At 53.8% G+C, this 16,860-nt stretch overlaps 2 protein-coding genes across 8 annotated transcripts in view; both read right to left on the reverse strand.

Moving 5' to 3' along the window:
* The window catches only part of SEMA7A (semaphorin 7A (JohnMiltonHagen blood group)), a 33,616-nt gene that overhangs the window by 8,607 nt on the left and 8,149 nt on the right, over window positions 1-16,860 (reverse strand). For 4 of the 7 annotated variants that reach the window (XM_082322722.1, XM_082322723.1, XM_082322721.1 and 1 more), the window contains 5 exons: window positions 2,899-3,032; window positions 1,925-1,975; window positions 1,519-1,614; window positions 1,129-1,213; window positions 461-571 (listed from right to left, as the gene is read on the reverse strand). In XM_082322722.1, the coding sequence (XP_082178848.1) occupies window positions 461-571; window positions 1,129-1,213; window positions 1,519-1,614; window positions 1,925-1,975; window positions 2,899-3,032 (477 nt within the window). Of the gene's footprint in view, window positions 1-460; window positions 572-1,128; window positions 1,214-1,518; window positions 1,615-1,924; window positions 1,976-2,608; window positions 2,866-2,898; window positions 3,033-16,860 lie in introns of those variants that run through there. The other 3 variants (XM_082322725.1, XM_082322726.1, XM_082322724.1) reach the window with 2 other exon arrangements.
* Window positions 2,963-16,860, reverse strand: part of UBL7 (ubiquitin like 7) — a 33,857-nt gene continuing 19,959 nt past the window's right edge. The window contains exon 12 of the mRNA XM_082322729.1: window positions 2,963-3,032. The gene's annotated coding sequence lies outside the window, so the exon portion shown is untranslated. The remainder of the gene's footprint in view (window positions 3,033-16,860) is intronic.

The following is a 16,860-nucleotide window of genomic DNA, read 5'->3' on the forward strand; positions in this document are numbered from 1 at the left end:
GTTGTTCTTCCTGTTTCCACCACCACACAGCAGCTGATGGGCACCTTTACACAACCATATTTTCTTCCAGCATCTGACAGGGGACTTGCCACCCATTTCTCTCCATTTCCCTATCTCCTCACCCTGAGCGAGAGGAACTCACTTGTCAATTGTTTTGTCCCAGAAGCAAAGAGGTGAAATTCCCCTAACTGGCAGCAAAAGAGCTGGAGGGAGCTGCTGGGTCCCCTCCTCACTGGCATTGCGGACGGGGACCAGATCAGCCCTCTCCACAGCTCTAGGGGTGACTGAACCCAAACAAGCAGCTCTGGAGTTACACCCTAGCTGGGCAGAGAGGATGTACCCCTCCAAGCTGTGCTGTGTACTTAGGGCCCACACTTGTGGACTGACAAAAAGTCCAACTGATCTGCGTGGTGGGGCAAAGTGGCGGGTCCCTCACCTTCAGGATCTCCCCCACACTTACTCTGCATCACTGTGTCGCTTGTGTACAGCTCTCCACCCCCTCTCACTCGACGGAAACGGGGTATCTTGCCGTTCTGCTGGCTCTTCTTGATGGTGGAGTAGATGTCATGACCTGTGGGATAGGAAGGCTCATTTGCAGTGGGCCGTTTCCAGAGGGGGCAGAAGGGTTTGTGAGAAGAAAACAGAGAACCAAGAACTCTCTGGGCACACGGACTCACAGAGATGGTGGATACAGGTCAAGAAACCCAGTCCTCACTGCCTAGGACTGAGCAGGACTGGCAGGACTCCCCCAGTCCTTTTACTTAAAGAGTGGCAGGGACAGATTCTTGCTCTACCTCTGGGAAGGATCCTCATCTGTCCCTCTGCCAGGTCCAGAGCAGCGGAGTTACTGCAGGACCCTCCTTCCCCCCTGTTTCCATTGCACTCTAGCCTCCTACACAGAGACCCAACACCCACACCCTGGACAGGAATAAACAACCTTGTGCCATGCTCTGTCCTAGAAGGATGTGCATTTCAATGAGGCAAAAGCAAGAAGCACTAAGGCCGATTGCCAACTAGAGCAGAGGGACAAAGCCCTTGGAGCAGCCTCAAGGCACCCCTTTTTGTTACAGAAGGCCCAGCCTTCCTGCACAGCACTACGACTGAAAATATGCCAGCGGTCAGACTTACCATCAACGACGACGAGGGTATTCGAGTCAGGGGTGAAAGGAGCAATACCTCTCCCATCCCATGAAGTGCTCTCCTTTCTCTGCGTCTGGGTAAGGACAGAAATGGTCCATAAGTGTGGGAAGGATGTAGCCAATTGTCAAATGGGCCAAGCAGAGCCCAGGAGGTGGGCAGGCAAGAGATGAGGAGAGGGGGGCTGTGACAAGTGAGCACAGAGGCGGCACATGCGGACATGTGCTGTCACAATAAGCTCCTCGAGGGAGCTGGTATTTGGGCATTTCAGAGCATTCTGAGAAGGAGCGGGGATCAGGGCACCATTTTACAGATGGAGATAGCATGAAACAAAACAGCAATTGCTTTGCTCTGGTCCCATCACAGGTGGCCACAGCATACCAAGTTCCAGCAGGTGGGAGCACAGGCGCCGGTCCCACACACTAACATCCCATCTCCATACTTCTCCACTAATGTGAGGTAATTTTTATTGTCCTCCTGCAAGAGAAAGAAGAGGAGCATGAGTGGCTGCGAACGGCAGAGCACAGCCCCACAGCTCTAAGCCCACAGGACTACCAAGCACATTGCTATATGGCTTCTTAGTTTTTTCATAGGCCTTAAAGCCAGAAGAGGAAACTAGTTAATCATCTCATCTGATCTCCTGCTCCACAGGCACTGGAGGTCTCCACCCAGAGAGAGCACGCGAGGAGCATACACAGTTCCTTCCCCACCAATCCTGCAACACAAGTCCTCCAACCCTCACCCATCCAGCTGTTCCATACGCTGTTCCACCACAGGTAGGACCTACCAAATTCCCAGGCATCATGCACTGTCCTTCATTTTTCACTGGGAAGTCTTCCTAAGATAAAAAAAGAGAGAGAGATGCTTTAATTCCTTCCCTCTAAAAGCCAACTGATGTGGGCTCAGCCCCATCCACTACATGCTAGTCACTCTCTTCACAAGAAGCAAAGTGTGTTGGCGAGAAGGTCATTAAACACTCAAACACAGCCCTTTTCCCCACCTCAGCATCTGAAAACCCTTGGGGAGGCTGGGCTGGATCTCTCAGGCCCTCAAGGTGATGGGGAGAAGTGGAGATGCAGGGCCGAAGTGGCAGGCATGACTGGCAGCCAGCCTGGGCTGCTCTCCAAAGGATTTCGGGAGAGGATCTATTGTTGTGAGGAACTGGGTGTTCAGTAGTGGGTGGTGGTGTCTGAGGGTTGGGACACATGAACTACATTGTTGCTGGGAACAAGGGAAGTATCTGGGCGCAAACTTCAGCAACTGACTTGTTTGAGAAGGACAAGAAGGGGTCATGAGAAAGCCAACTGGGGGGTTTTCCTGCTGCATTAACTCCATCCCAGCTGATCCAGAACTTCCTGCTTTTGAGGAAAAGCAGCCTGGGCTCCGACAATAGAAAGGGATGGGAACATAGCTTCTCCCCGGTGACATGAGTCTGAGCATCCCTTCTCACGCTAAAGAAAGGGTCCCTCACCAGAAAAATCCTCCCTCTGGGACAGCAAAGACCTCAGGAGGACGACAGCCTGGGAGGAACCTTCCCATGGCCAGTGTAGGCTGCACCCCCCTTGCTGCAGCCATTCCTCATACTGATGTTGTGGCTTCCCGGATGGATGGGGCACGCTGCGGAGAGATCAGACCCTTCCAGGCCTGACTTCACTGCTTGCAAAGACACTGAGCAAGGTATCTAGCATTTGAGCTGTGAGATGATGCTGGACACTTTCTTATTGGGCTCCAGGGCCAAACTTGTTAGCAGAGCATCCTTACTGTGTAGTTCTCATAGGTTGCAAAGTCGTAGTAATAAAGCTTTCCCTCTCCCCCGATGTAGATGGCTGAGCTGTTTTCTTTATGATAGAAGACCGGGTACTTCTCACTCCTGGGAAATGCATACTCTTTCGCACCTAGGAACAGCACAGAGGAGACACTCGTCAGGGGAACCGCAGCTGACTGCAGAGAGCACCCGCAGCCAGCTCAGGCTGATCAACTCCCTTTCCATGCTCTCGGAGTGATAAGAATAACAAGGACACGGGGCTGGAGGTCCTCTGGGATGGCTGGCCCAGCACCAGGCAGGCAGGGAAAGGCAGCTCCCAGGCTCAGAGCTGAGCTATTGCCCCCTTGGCCCCAGGGGACAGGAGAGCTGCACAATGGAGCGGCCTGCCTGGCCCCTGCAGGGCTGGTGATGGAGGAAGAGAAGGAGGAAGGGGAACGTTGCTGCAGGAGCTCTTGTAGGAGAGCAGAAGCTCAGAGTTCCTCAGAATTGGCTCTGCAGCAGCCAGGTGAGCGCTGCCTTCCCGCCTGCTCTAATGGCCGAGTGCCTCCTGCCTCCCAGCTTTGAGATGAAGGGCTCCCTCCCCTCTCCAGCCATCCTCTGACAACACTCCAGGCAACTGCCTTGTAGATTTGGCTCCTGCACCCTCTTGCATGTGACATGCCCACGGCTTTTTGTGCCACACTTTGGGACCTTGCACATGTTTAACTGGAGCTGTGAGTTCTTATCTGGCTGAATGGGAGAGGAGCTGCTGCACTGCCTTGCAGCTGGGGGTCAACCTCCCCGTGCCCACGGGGTAGATCATCTCCTACCAGCCACAGCCCAGCATCACACCTCTCCTCACCAGCCTCCAGCTGCACTGTCAGCATCCTCCCTCCAAGGGCCAGGACGCATGGACAGGGTTTGCAGCCCCCTGGCCAGAGCCCACATGTGACAGGGGAAGGGTGCATGTAAAGCCGCAACTCGTGGGCTCCACGCCTCCTCCACGCCCCAGACGTGAGCAAGAAGTGAGCTGCAAGACCTAGGACCCATGTCACAACTAGTTGCTGCAGATGGGAGGCTTTCCAGGCTCAGCTGGGAGGAAGAACTGCCTATCCTCCCCTCTTTCCTTCCTCTTTCACCTTCTAGCTTTTCCGGCTCCTCTTTCCTGAAAATATTCTCCCTTCCCATCCGCGTTGCCAGCTCAGGTGTGGGAGGCTGGCCCTGCACTGCAGCACAGTTGTGAGCCTCCTCCCCTGGGGCTTTTGCTGTCCCTGGATGGAGTCTGCTGGTCCTGCATCCCTCTCCGGGATGGTGCAGCCACATCTGGGCAGCTTTGAGCAGCCGTGTCGGGGCCCAGCTCCGCGGCAGGGTGCAATGCACGCAGCACACATGCGCTGCCGTAGGCTACCCTATCCCATACTGTAGTTTGCAGCAACGACATAGGAGGTATTGCTCCTCCGAGAGGGAAAAGTCTCCGACTGGGACTGACCTCTGCTTAGCATGACAGGGCACTCCATTTTCATCTCTCCCTCTTTTCCCTTTTCCAAATAAGAGAGGGCCTCTCTCCTGGCAAGTGCTGCTGCTCCCAGCAGACAAAGGCTGAGTCTGCCTCAGGAGCTGGCTGCCTGCACAGACAGGCAATTAATCAGTGGCACGTGTCCCTCTCTATTTATAGGGGCACTTGGCAGGACAGGCAAAGGACAATCTTTGCACAGCCCAGCACTCCCCCTCTGCCTGGAGCACACTGCGCAGGGGTCCTGCCAAGGCTCCGCAGAGCCGTAAGCAAAAAAGATGTATTAGAGGTCATTTGGGCTACTGAATGCCTGCTTGATTTGCGGCTTTTTTCTCCACTTCAGTAGCTAGTCGCACCTCCTCGGGGTCTCTAATCCCTGCAGGGTTAAACGGCACCCAGACAGCAAGGCTTTCCCATCACCGGCTTGGCCAACAGGGGCTGCTGCCAGCCACCGCCTGGTGATGGGAAACCCTGCCAGGCCCACCAGCCGCTGTTTTGCAAGGGCACTTCAGCCACAAAGAGAGAGGGTGGAGGTGTGCCATGGTACAGAAACTATCACTGCCCTCCAGCCCGCAGCTTCTTGCTAACGCAACACCTCCAGGCTGCACTTCCCCTGCACCGTGGGACAGAGGCCATGGGGCTGCATGGCAGCGGGGGGGGATTTGGCAGTCGGGACCTCGTAGCCAGGAAAGCTCGACTGGAAGGTACTCCCTGCCCGCTCCCCGTCCCCTCCCCAGCCCTACTGCCTCTCCTCTGTCCAAGGACTCGGAAAAACTCCTGAGCATATGCTTTGCCTGCTGGAGAAGCTGGCATTGAGTCTTTTCAGAGTGACTGTGCAACTCATTTGCCTAAGTGGCCCTACAAGCGGGAAGCCAACCAGGCATGCCAGCTAGCCTGGGGAATCTCATCAGACACAGACTCAGTCTATGCTTGCCGGGGAGGAGAGGACTAATCACCTTTTCACCATCCCCCTTCCCAGGAGTCCTGAAAATCCCCCTCTTGGCCCAACCTGCAGAGCAGGCAGGCAACAGCCCACGCACACGGGAGCCCCTAAAGCCCTTCTCCCCCATCCAGCTACCACTGCCAGCACAACCCATCAGCAACACGCCACAAGCAGGTCTGGCCAGACTTCAGCAAACTTTGCTCTTGTTTTCAAACCTCCAGCCCAGCCCCTAAATTTGCTGCTAATCCAGGAAAATATACACCTGCAGACATTCCCCAATCCTCTTCCTCCACCTCACCCTTTTACATACTTCAGCCCCACGTGCTCCTATTACCTTTGGTTTCATTTTGAGGCTTTTTCACAACACTGCCTCTTTCTTAAGCTCAGCTCCGAGAGCTGTGACAACCTGCAAGGACACACTTCTCTCCAGACAGCCAGAAACAAACAAGCCCAAACCAACAATTTCGTTGGCACCAACGTATTATTTATCCTACTGCTCCCCGGGGACCACACTGAATCACTAAGCTGAGAGTAAACAACTCTGCTAGCCAGGGCCCAGAAGTGTGTTTGCAGCTCCAGAGATGGTTTAACTTGATCTGGAAGGGAGCTTTTTAAAGGTGTTTCCGTAAGCGGGTGCCGAGATCCCTCTGCCTCCACATCAGGCCTCTGGCTGACCTGCAAAGCTGGCCTTCAGCCCCCGCTCTGCCTTAAACAGCTCGGCTTAGGCAAGCGGTTTGATCCCCTTCGCCTCTGCTTCTCATCTGGCAGGATTGGGGGGAGCTGCCCTGCACCCCCAGACCAGGAGCCTGCGTTATAAAAGGCTTCAAGGGCCAGGGATAACGAGGCAGAGGGCATCTAATGGCCCACACTATGTCCCCAAAGAAGGGGACAATCCTCTCCTCGCAAGTCCAAGGCTGCTTTTGACACTGCAAAGAAAGGCTCGCTGCCCTGGAAGCGGGAAGGCATGACCCTGCCACCACCCTCCCTCTGAAATCAAGTCCGGAGCTTCAGAAGACACAGGGCTCATTTCCAGAGCCTCACTAACCCCGCTGAGTCCCTTTGCCTGGCATTTACTGCAAACCCCACCGTCAGCGTGCAAATCAATGGCACAATTGTCAATTGAAATGCAAACCCGGTCCGGAGGAATGAATGGGAGAAAGAGCGGCTTTGTGCTTTGCAGGCGAAATGGAGAGTACCACACCAGACTGAAGAAGAATACTATTAAATGAGGGAGAAGGAGGGAGCCGGTGCATCTCGGAAGGATGCCTGCAGGGTGAGGTAACGGAGGAGGAGGGAAAGGAAGAGGGAGATGCTCTGGATGAGATGGGAGCGGGCAGGCGTATCCTAAACACACACAGAGCAATGCAGATAACAGACAGAGCAATCTTGCTTCCCAGCTGACCGGGGCATAGGGTGAAATGGGCTGGCCTTCCTAGACACAGCTTGGGCAAATCTGGCTTTAACGATATGCTGAAGGGCTCTCTGGCTCCCTTTGGGTTCCGGAGCCCCCTTCAGAAAGGCACCAAGAGCCTGGGCAGAGCCTGGTCCTCCCCAGCACCATGGCAAGGTCCAATTCCCAGAGAATCCCAGAGCTTTGTGCAGGGGGGAAGCATGCCCCCCACCTCCAGAACAGATGTCCAACTAGAGAAGCAGCGTGGGCGTACAGCCTCATTGCAGGCAAACTCAACAACTCAGCTCTTATCCTGGCTGGAGGGCTGACTCAGCTATGGCGGTCCTTCTCCCCTCCGCACTCCACCGCTCCCCAGTCTGGCAGCCAGCTCTGGCATCCCAGACGCTCAGCTTAGTCACTGGCTTGCGTGGCTCCCAGCACCAGTAGCAGGCGAGTCTTTGCAGGTCTGCTGTTCACTGATGCTGGGGGAGGACTGCGTCTCCCTAAAATGGAGGTGATGGTTCAAATCTGCTCTGGTGCCAGCATTTTAAATAAGGAACTGAAATAAAGCTTGGAAAAAAATAAAAAGGGAAGGAGGACAAGATAAGAACCCGCTGCTTCTTTGGAGCAGCGCTGATGCAGACAAGAGGCAGATCCTTCACTTGCTGCTCATAAAACCCTTGTTAAGAGGGACCCCCCTTGGAATATGAAGAGAAACCAGGCAGGGTATGGGGTTTACCTGCTCCCTGGCATTACCCGCTCCACACCACAGGGCCTGTGCTGCCCTGAGCAGGAGAAGTTCCTTTAGCTAAGCTGCCTGTATTCTCTCAAACTCTCCTGCTGCTACCGTATGATGGGGACACACGGCTGGGCCACCCACCAAATGGCAAAATGGGCTTTAAACTGGTGCAGCGCCGAAGCTTGCCACCACGGTGAACACAGCCAAGTCTTTGTTGCCACCATGCTCCCCGACACCCAGGCAAATCCACCCGGCAGCCCCAGAAACTCTCGCTATAACACGTTATAACGCTGTCAGTCATCACCGTCATGCATCCTACGCTCCCCGGCACTACGCCGATGACAGTGCCACCTGCTCTGCTGCCTGTAGGTCTGACAGCAAGCACGCTCCTGCCTGAATCAATGGCACTGCTCACATCCTTCTCCAAACAATTTCTCATTTCCCAGGTTTTATTTCTTCCTTCCTGTTTGAATAGACTGAACAGATTACGACCTTGATAGCAGCATGTCTCTGCTGCAATTCGACCGGGATTGGCTCTGACGGCAGAAGGAAAAGCTACCTTCTCGATGCTGACTCAAGGACTGGCAATGCAGGGAGGTCCCCTGGGTCTCGTCCCCTCCACTTGTGCAGTGCAGGTCTGGCCATGAGTCAGGGCTGACTGTGTGCTCCAGGCTCCTGCACATCATGCTGCTTTTGGGAATGAGAGCCGTCTCGATTCGATGACATCGATCCCTCTTCCGCTCCCCCAGTTCACACAGGATGCATGACAAGCAGCCCAGCACAGGCAGATCGACTGCTTTCCTTTAAGGGCCGGGAATGTGATTCAGGTCCACTGCCTTAGTCACCCACTTTGGGGTCAGGATGCCCGGTCCCAGATCCAGCTCTGACATCACTCTGCAGTGCAGTTCCAGTTTCACTATTCCCCCAGGCAAGACCAGGAGGATGATCCCTGGATTTCCTACCTGTTTGGCGAGATACTAGCCCCAGGAGCCCCCCCAGCAGATGGTCCCCTCTAAGGGGAGCATGGGAACTCACAGCACCCACCCCAGAGGGATGGAGACACCCCACGGGGCTGCCATGGGTCCCCTCCATCCCTGGGAGGGGACTGGACTGATGAACCACACTGCTCCCATCCAAGAGCCACACACCGTCTGTCTCCCCAGCTCTGCTGCGGATGCCGGCAAGAAGCCAAGCTGCAATTTTTTTTACAATGATCTAAAATTCCCAAGTTGAGACATTTCAGAAGGAGGAAGTATGTCTCTGGGGAGCTGTTGTGCTCACCGAGCGGCTAGGTTTTCCTTCCCCCGTGACTTTGCCCAGAAGGAGCAATGTGACACAAGGAAACCACAGTCGGGCCAGGGAGGTGCTCCCCAGAGCCCCGCTCACCCACCAGCTGTCCCCTTCCCAGGGGATGGACGCCTCGAGCAGTCTGATGGGCTTCTGGGACCCAGCAGATCCTGCAGCGACAGGGTTTTTTATAGGAGCAATTTGTCTCTAGATGAGATGACCCAGGAGGGACACGCTGGAGGGGTTTGCTCTGACCTGCCATGGAGTAATTGAAGGGCTGTGAGCTGCAAGGTCTCCAACACGCCACCGGCCAACACGCCTTGTGGAAAATGATACACTTTTGCCGGAAGGGTTTCTGAGAAAGGGGTGAAAAGGCAATACAATGTGGGAAACCACTTCCTTCTCATTGCTCACGAAAAAACCTGGCCCGTTGTTCCCTCCTCTCCCTGATGTACACCACCAGCACACTGCCGAGGGATTTAGCTGCACTCCTGGGAGCCGGGATCCTTACAGCTACCTCTCGGCGCTGGGGAAGCAGAGGCATGGGCTGAAGGATCGCCCCCTCAGGGAACATCGCTCAGTGTGTGGGGCAGCCCCGCACCATTTCGGTTCAACCTATGCTCCAACACCAGTCATATCTCAAAGAAAGCAAAATAAAAAGAGCAGAACCAATACAGCCCCATCCCCTCTAGATTTCTATCCCGGACCCCTAAGAGCTCCCTCCAGAGCCAAATATCATCCTTGTCCCTCTCTCACTCCGTCCCTGTCCACCACATATTCAGCTTGGCACGAGGTAGCAGACTGGGAGCATGGCCATGATCTGGTGCCCATCAGCCCAGTGGCTGGTGCATCTCAAAAGGGGTTTGTGCTGCCTGCCTTCCCCTCCTGGTCCCCCCTCTCCCCCGCCGTCTTTTCAAGATGCTTGCAGGGACTCCCCCAAAACTCCTCTGTGGTATTAGTCTGCCATGAGCCAAAAGGCATTGGTGAGCAGCAGCGGAAAAGAGGCAATCAGAGTGCTAAAAATGTCTCTTCCTGAAGCGGGACCAGACACAGACACATGTGTTTCCTGCTCCTTAAAGCTGTCCCTGCTCTCCTAGGGGCTCTCCCTGCCACGGGGAGACCCCCAGCTTGTGTCTGTGCCCACCTTGAGAGCCTTACACAGCAGCCACGCTGCTTAAATCTCTCTTCTTCCTGCCCTGAGCACGCAGCACAAGCAGGAAAACCACGGGTGAAACACAGGTACACTCATTTCTAGTACCGACTGCCAGAGTCCAAGAGCAGTCACCGGCTGTGACCAGCAGCTCTGGAAAGGGCAGGGCCTGGAAAGCAGATCGAACAAGCCCTGTTGCAGGCATCAGTCATCTCCTACATATTTCATAACCGACACAGCCTCTCCCACCGGGGCAGGGAAGGGCACTGGCCAGGTAGGGCAGCAACGCTGCGAGGTCAGAGCAGCTGCCTTTGCTTTACCCAGCCACTCCCAGAGATGCATCCCAAGAGCGCGTGTGTGACCAGAAAGGATGGAGTAAGATGGCTTCCCAGTAAAGGCAAAGTGCTTTCCCATCAGCCCGGGGCAGGTAAAAGCCCTGACTGTAATTTTCCCATGCCCTGCATCCTGTAGGAAAGGTTGCGGTTCAGTTCCCGAAAGCAGCACAGCTGAGAGCAAGGGCTTGGGCTGTGTGCCGCTCTCCATTTTCCATCTGTGACCATCGTCGTTCACATGGAGAACCAGTGAGCCCAGCACTGGGCAACCCACAGGAGATTGGATGTGTAGCCCTGAACCCTTGCTAAGGGGTCCATGCGCTTCTGAGAAACGCAGAAGAAAGTGAGATGTGAAAGCACGGAGGGCAGACATGCAGCTGGGAAGCCCACGTTACTCAAACCCAGACCTGATTGCCTTACACATTTCACTCCTCTTTCTTATTTTAAGTTCGCAGCAAGTCAGAGCGATGGGTTTAATCTGTTTGGTATTTCTCATCCTGTCTCTCCCCCAAGACAGTTTGGAGACAAGCAGCATTTAATCATCTGCCAAGAAACCTCACGCTATCTTTTCGCACACCCCTCCCCGACTGCTTCCGACTCCCTCTAAGCACTCCTCCGAAGGAAAGAGCAAGGCCATGGACATATCAGTAACATCTACGTCCTCTCCACAGCGGGACTTTTCCACCCTCGGCCAAGCTACATTCCTGGCTGCCGCCATACAACGCTGCTTGCCCTTTCTTTGGCTTCTTCCCCAGCCGCTCCTGAAGACCCTGCAATCACGGGGTGCTCATGCGGCTGCTTTCTGCTGCCCTCGAGAGATCCCTGCCATCAACAGCAAAATGCTCCAGAGCAGAGAAAACAATTCAGCCCGCATTATCAGGGACATATCCTACAAAAGCTCTCAGCCTGCGCGCAATCCAAATGCCCGGGAGGGCTGCGCTAGCACAGAGGAAAGGTTCAAGCTTGCAGAGCACACTTTAACTAGACAAATAGGCTTTTTTAGAGTTACACTACAGAAGGCAAATATGCTGGCGCATTAACGATTTCCACTCTATTTCTGGTAAGCTCTGGAGCATCTTGGCAGCAGGCAGCAGCACTCAGTGCAGGGGTGAGCGAGAGCACGAAGAAAGAGAAAAAAAAACCCTCTCGGTTTGGTAACCCAGCTGCTGGGCATGGGCATGCCTGCTCAAAAGCTCTTCTGAGAGCTATGCAGCCTATAACCCCTTTGCAAGGGGCCTCCAAGCCAGAGGCAGCGCCGGCATCGGTCCCAAACGCCCACTCAGCCAGCAACAGAAAAGACCCCCAACCTGGGCAGGAACAAGCCTTGACTTCAAAACCTCTGCCATCAGGCAGGGCTTCGTGAGCACAAGCAGCGCTGCAGGGCTCCGCTTACCCTCTAAAGGCTTGAATCAGAGTGGTTCGTGCTCCAGGTTTCTCCTTTTTAAACACAAAATGACCATATGACAGGCATGGCAGCGTTTCCTACGCATGCTAACACATTACCAATATCCCCTGGCCCCCGCTGCATGCTCACCGCCCCCCCCAAATTATGCAGCACTGAAGCCTGTGCCACTGCAAGATGAGCCCAGAGCCTTTGATTTCACGGGTGCAGCTTGTCATCTAGCAGGTACATTTTTCCCTACCAGCCCTGAAGCCGAGCTGCTTGCTGCACCCTACGGATTGCGGATGCTAAATTTAGAGCCAGGTTTTGTTACTTTCCAAAAGCCGTTCTCTGTAATGACAGTCCCGAGCCGTGCCGTGTTCCTGCTGGAAGCTAGGGAGCTTTGGCCTGTGATTATGGTATTTTATTATACGGTCACTGGAAGAACGGCAGAACAACAAAAGGATTCTTTTAGCAGGAGAGCTGCTATCTGGAGAGCACGGCTGCCCCTCCCACTAGGAAGATCAGTTTCTAGAGACTGAATTACGATAAAAAAACCTTCCAGAATAAAAATTGTCCCAAGCACCTCTATGCACATCCACCAGCAAAAACAGACACTTTACCTTTTAGCTTAATTGGCAGCCATCTCCCACCTCCCTGCTGCTGGTTAGGGCAGGGCAGCTGAGAAACCCTTCTCGGGCTCATGCCCTCTCCTCCCAGCCCAGGGGAGGCTATCCAGGAGGTGGGCATGGGGCGAGGGGACCTGTGTAGCCCCCCACAGAGCCTCCAGCCTCTGCAGAGGTTTAAAGGTGTGAAGAGAGACCTGTGGCTCTGAAGGATAAAGTTTCAGTTCCCTACAGAAAACAGATGAGATTATGCACGCAGCAAGGGGACTTTCTTGTTAGATGGGGAAGGGCCCTGTCATGCTCTTTGCAGCCCTCTTACCTGCTGCTGTAGGCTTCCCACCCCTGTAATGAATGTCAGCTAGGTCTCAGCCCTGCAGCCTTCTGGATTTGTGCCAGGGAGGGCCATGCAGACCTTCCTAGCATCCCCTTTCTGCCTGCTTGACCCCCGCCAGCGGGAGTGCACAATATCCATTCTTCTCACGTCTATCTTTGGCTGCAGCACCGCATTACTGAGACTCAGAAAGCCAAACCACTGTGTTACAGTCAATTGTTTGAAACCAGACGCTCAGATCAGAATTTCCAAAACTTGTGTTATCCAAGATATGAGCAAACCCACGGCCACGGTTGTTGTGAGCAGCCCAAGGGCAGGTGTCTGGCTGGGACTGTCCGTGCATTCCCCAAGGAAACTCCTACAGCTCCTTAAACTTGCAATGCCCTCTCCCTCCCAGTCCACGCATGCCTGATAAAGGAGAATAATTTAACCCAAGTGGGTAATTCGATGTGGAATCATTGCTGCAGGAAAATGCTGACACCAGTCAACAGGGTTCAAACTGGGGTCTGGATATTTATAGCACTAGAGAACCAGAGCTGTCATTAAAGGCAATATTAGGTTTATTCTATGAAGCCTGTTGCTCCAGACTTAAGCCGCTCTGAAATTAGTAGAGATGGCAGGAGATGCTTCAGCATCCAGCTCCTGTGGCACTCTTACAGCATTTCTCTGTCACACCGGATGCAGTTAGACACAGCCTACTACAGCGGGCGGAGCTGGGATTGAAAAGGGTGCCCAACAGGAGGAACAAGTCCTATTCTTGGAGCAACCAGAAATAGTTACACACCATAGGATGTAGCTCAACAGGAGAGAGCTCGATGCAAAACAAGCAATTTCCTCCTTCCAATTCACCTTCCAGCCCTTTTTCTGGATACAAGCTTCTTTAAAAAGCATTTTGTACTTACTACTTAGATTTAGTTTGCACTCAAGTACTCAGGCTTAGATTTAGTTTGTCCTGCTTTAAGCATCAAGATGAACTATATCAACTACAGAAAACCTTCCCAGGCCAGTTTTCTGCAATTCTGACCCTGAATCAGCCCAAGGGCTGGCACAGAGCTGGGCAGCAGGTCAACAATTTGCATCTGTCTCTCTCTCCCAGCCCTGAGCATTTCAGCACAGCAGCCACAACTTTTATTATTAGTTTGCCCATGCCTGTTGTTTTTGTGTCACGCTCTTGCAACAGGAGGTGGTTGTGATTCACTCGCTTGGTTTGTTTTTCTTTTTCAATCTGTGCACAGCAAAAAATATTTTCAACCAACATTTTACGATACCAGCATCACTCACCCTGTGAAAATGAGCCGTCTGCAGAAAATAGCGTTGCTGGGAAAGTGAGAAGCTTTCTCCTGGAAATGTTGATGCTCCGAGAGCTTCATGTGAAACTGTCCTACAAAGATGTTTCACACTCATGTGGACTGCGGCTCCTGAGAAAACCATGCCGCTGTCACTGAGGAGTAAAAGCTGGTACTAGCACCACGATCTCTCATTTTGCCACCACTCCCCATCAGTACGAGTTCCACCTCATCTCTGGTCAGCTCTCCTCCTCCTTTGCTAGCTGAATGCAGCACCGTTGCACCAGCTCCTAGGAGAGCTCTTACAGCACTCAGAGGTTGCTTGCTGGCACAGTTTTCCCATGGCAAGGAGAGGCAGCTGAGCTTGGCAAAGCCCAGGAGCTACTACAGGCAGCACGGGCAATTTCCAGGAACTGCCATTTTGACTCCCCCACCCCGTGACCCAGGGCAGGCTACAGCCAGTTTACCCAGTCAAGGCAGCCAAGGGTCAAGTATATAATCTTTCTTTTCCCCTGAAGGACCTACTTATCTTCTGCGAGCTACACACCAGCTCAGAACCCATCCCCTCCAGGTTCCAGGTTCCAGCCTCATCTGTCAATGAGAAATCGGGGAATAATTAAAACTGCCAGACCCCACCCTACCCCAAGGTGTAAATGCAGCAGGCAACCAGAGAGGGGCTGTGAGTTTGTCTTGGATCTACACACATGCAAGTAAACAGGGACAAGACAATCTTAAGCATGGCAACAGCTAAAAGTTATTCCTGTTCTGGCACCAAAGGCCACAGGCTATAGGAACCTGACCCAGCCCTCAGGCTCCTTGTTGTCCTCACTGCACTCCTCCGCTCTCCCGATGCTCAGTGACTTTCCGGTCATGAGACAGCCAGCCTGGGATGCCGCCCTCCTGCTCTGTACAGAGGGGCTGTATCTGCCTGCTCTGTCACCCAGACAGCTCTGCCCAGCCCCAGGACACAGCGGTCTCCGTCTCTGCAGATGGATCACAAGAGTAAACACAGTATCTGTGCTGACAAGCAAAAGCTCAGTGTGGGATGTGAATGCACCTTTTTCAAAGCAAAGCCCAGCTGGTCAGCGTTTAGTTAGAAAAATACATGGAGGCAGGGGGAGGATAGAAATAAAAGGGAAGATAAGCAAGAACACAGTGTGCAAGGTTGAAGCACTTGCTTCTGCGCCAGCCCAGGCTGAACTCACTCCCACTCTGCAAATCCCAACAGATAGGGAACTTGCTGTTTGTAGTCTTCCTTCCTTACGACACTGGGGAGGGTAACAGCCAGAAGAGATCCTGACCCATCTGTGTGCTGGGTCAGCTGCAAAGGGGAAGAGGGGCAAAGTCCTTACCAGTAAAAAGGATCTTAAGCACTTCAGATATGACCAGTGGTTTGGAGCTGACCTCAGCCCTTTGCTCCAAGTGTCCCTACCCTCAGAGGAAGAAATCCTGCAGAGTCAGATATGTGTTACCCAGCCGGACCTGAGAGCCGGCCACCTGTGCCGGCTGCTGGGAGGGCTCCAGGAATCCCTCGCCCTGCCTTTGGTGGCAAACGCTCCCAAGCACACGTTGAAACGGGGCTGACCTTGGGGAAAGGCGTGCCCCTTCCTTACCCCCTCCTGCACTGCGCTGCAGCATCAGGGAGGCAAAAGAAAGGCAGAAGAGCATCTGCAGCCGAGGCCTCGGGGCTGGCTTTATACGCACTGCATCAATAGAAAAGCAGATCCGCAGAGCATGGTGCTCCAGCCAACCACTGCCACAAAAGTCCAAGTCCCCAGGACTGTGAAATTACTTAAACCCAGGCAGCTCCAAGCACTGAGACAGGCCAACTCAGTTCCTTTGTCTTCAGATCTGAGCTCAGGATCGTGCCACCTAAGCCCAGCTACATTTTTCTCCCAGCTCACAATGTCCCCTCACCTATTTCTTGCTACGAAACCGGACGACAAGGGACCACAGGGCGAAACAGCAGAGCAGTTCAGGCTGCCTGCAGCGAGGCCAGGACTCTCTCCCCAGGTCTGGTGGGGTACTGGTGAGGGGAGCAAGGCTGAAAGATGGAAGGGCAGCTGCAGCTTTGCCCAGCACCAATTTCCTCCTCTCTCCCAGCACTGCAGCCCGGAGAGGGATCCCACACACATACTCTTCCCTCCTGGAGAGAGCTGGGCTCTGGTCAGCACCAGGAATATCTCCCTTCACCTGCAGGGCTGTAATGTCTCTAGGTGTCTTTGCTAAGGCTGCCATACCTGGTGCTAGTGATGGGCTGGGGCGTGTAAGAAATTTAATTATGTGAAGAGCTGCCAGTTCCCACAGAGCCCAGGGCTGAGGCCAGTGTTGCACCACGGCAAATGCAGCACACCAGGCCCAGCCCCAGCACAAACACCCATGCAGACATCCCGGACTGCGGCTCTTCGTCCCGCTCCCGGCCTCCAGGACAAGGACTCGAGCCACAAACCAAGCCCGGCAACACTGTCACCCCCACAGCGAGGGATGAGCCTCTATACGTGGATGAAAACAGCAGCAGTGTGCTGACCTGCAGGCTTTATTAAAGATGCTGTGCTTGCCTTTCACTGTGCCTGGAGCGTTGGGGAAGTTAAAGAGAGCCCCCTGCCACCCACCGCGTCCCCTTGGCCCCTGTCCCATTTCTTCATCCTCCAGAGCCTCCTCTCCATCCTCCTCCTCACCCACATACCCACTTCCTAAAGGGCAGAAGTTATGCTGAGCAAAATGGAATCTGTTAAATAGGACACATGAGTGTCTCCTAATGAGTGTGCCACACAGCTACCTCTGATACCTCCCCAACTGAAATCCCTCTCGGCCTGTGTCCCAGCTAAGCTCCCACCACAAAAAAAAAAAAAAAAAAAGAGAGGAACAGAGATAAGCATAAGCTGATCCCTTTGCAGGGACATGTCCTAACACTAATTGGCTTTGGTGTTTCTTGGTAACAGATCCTTGCAGTCAGTGCCAGGAAAGCCACCGTCTGACACAGATGTAGGGAAGGGCCAAA

The sequence above is a fragment of the Platalea leucorodia genome, assembly GCF_965183815.1.
Source record: "Platalea leucorodia genome assembly, chromosome: 9".
NCBI lineage: Eukaryota > Metazoa > Chordata > Aves > Pelecaniformes > Threskiornithidae > Platalea > Platalea leucorodia.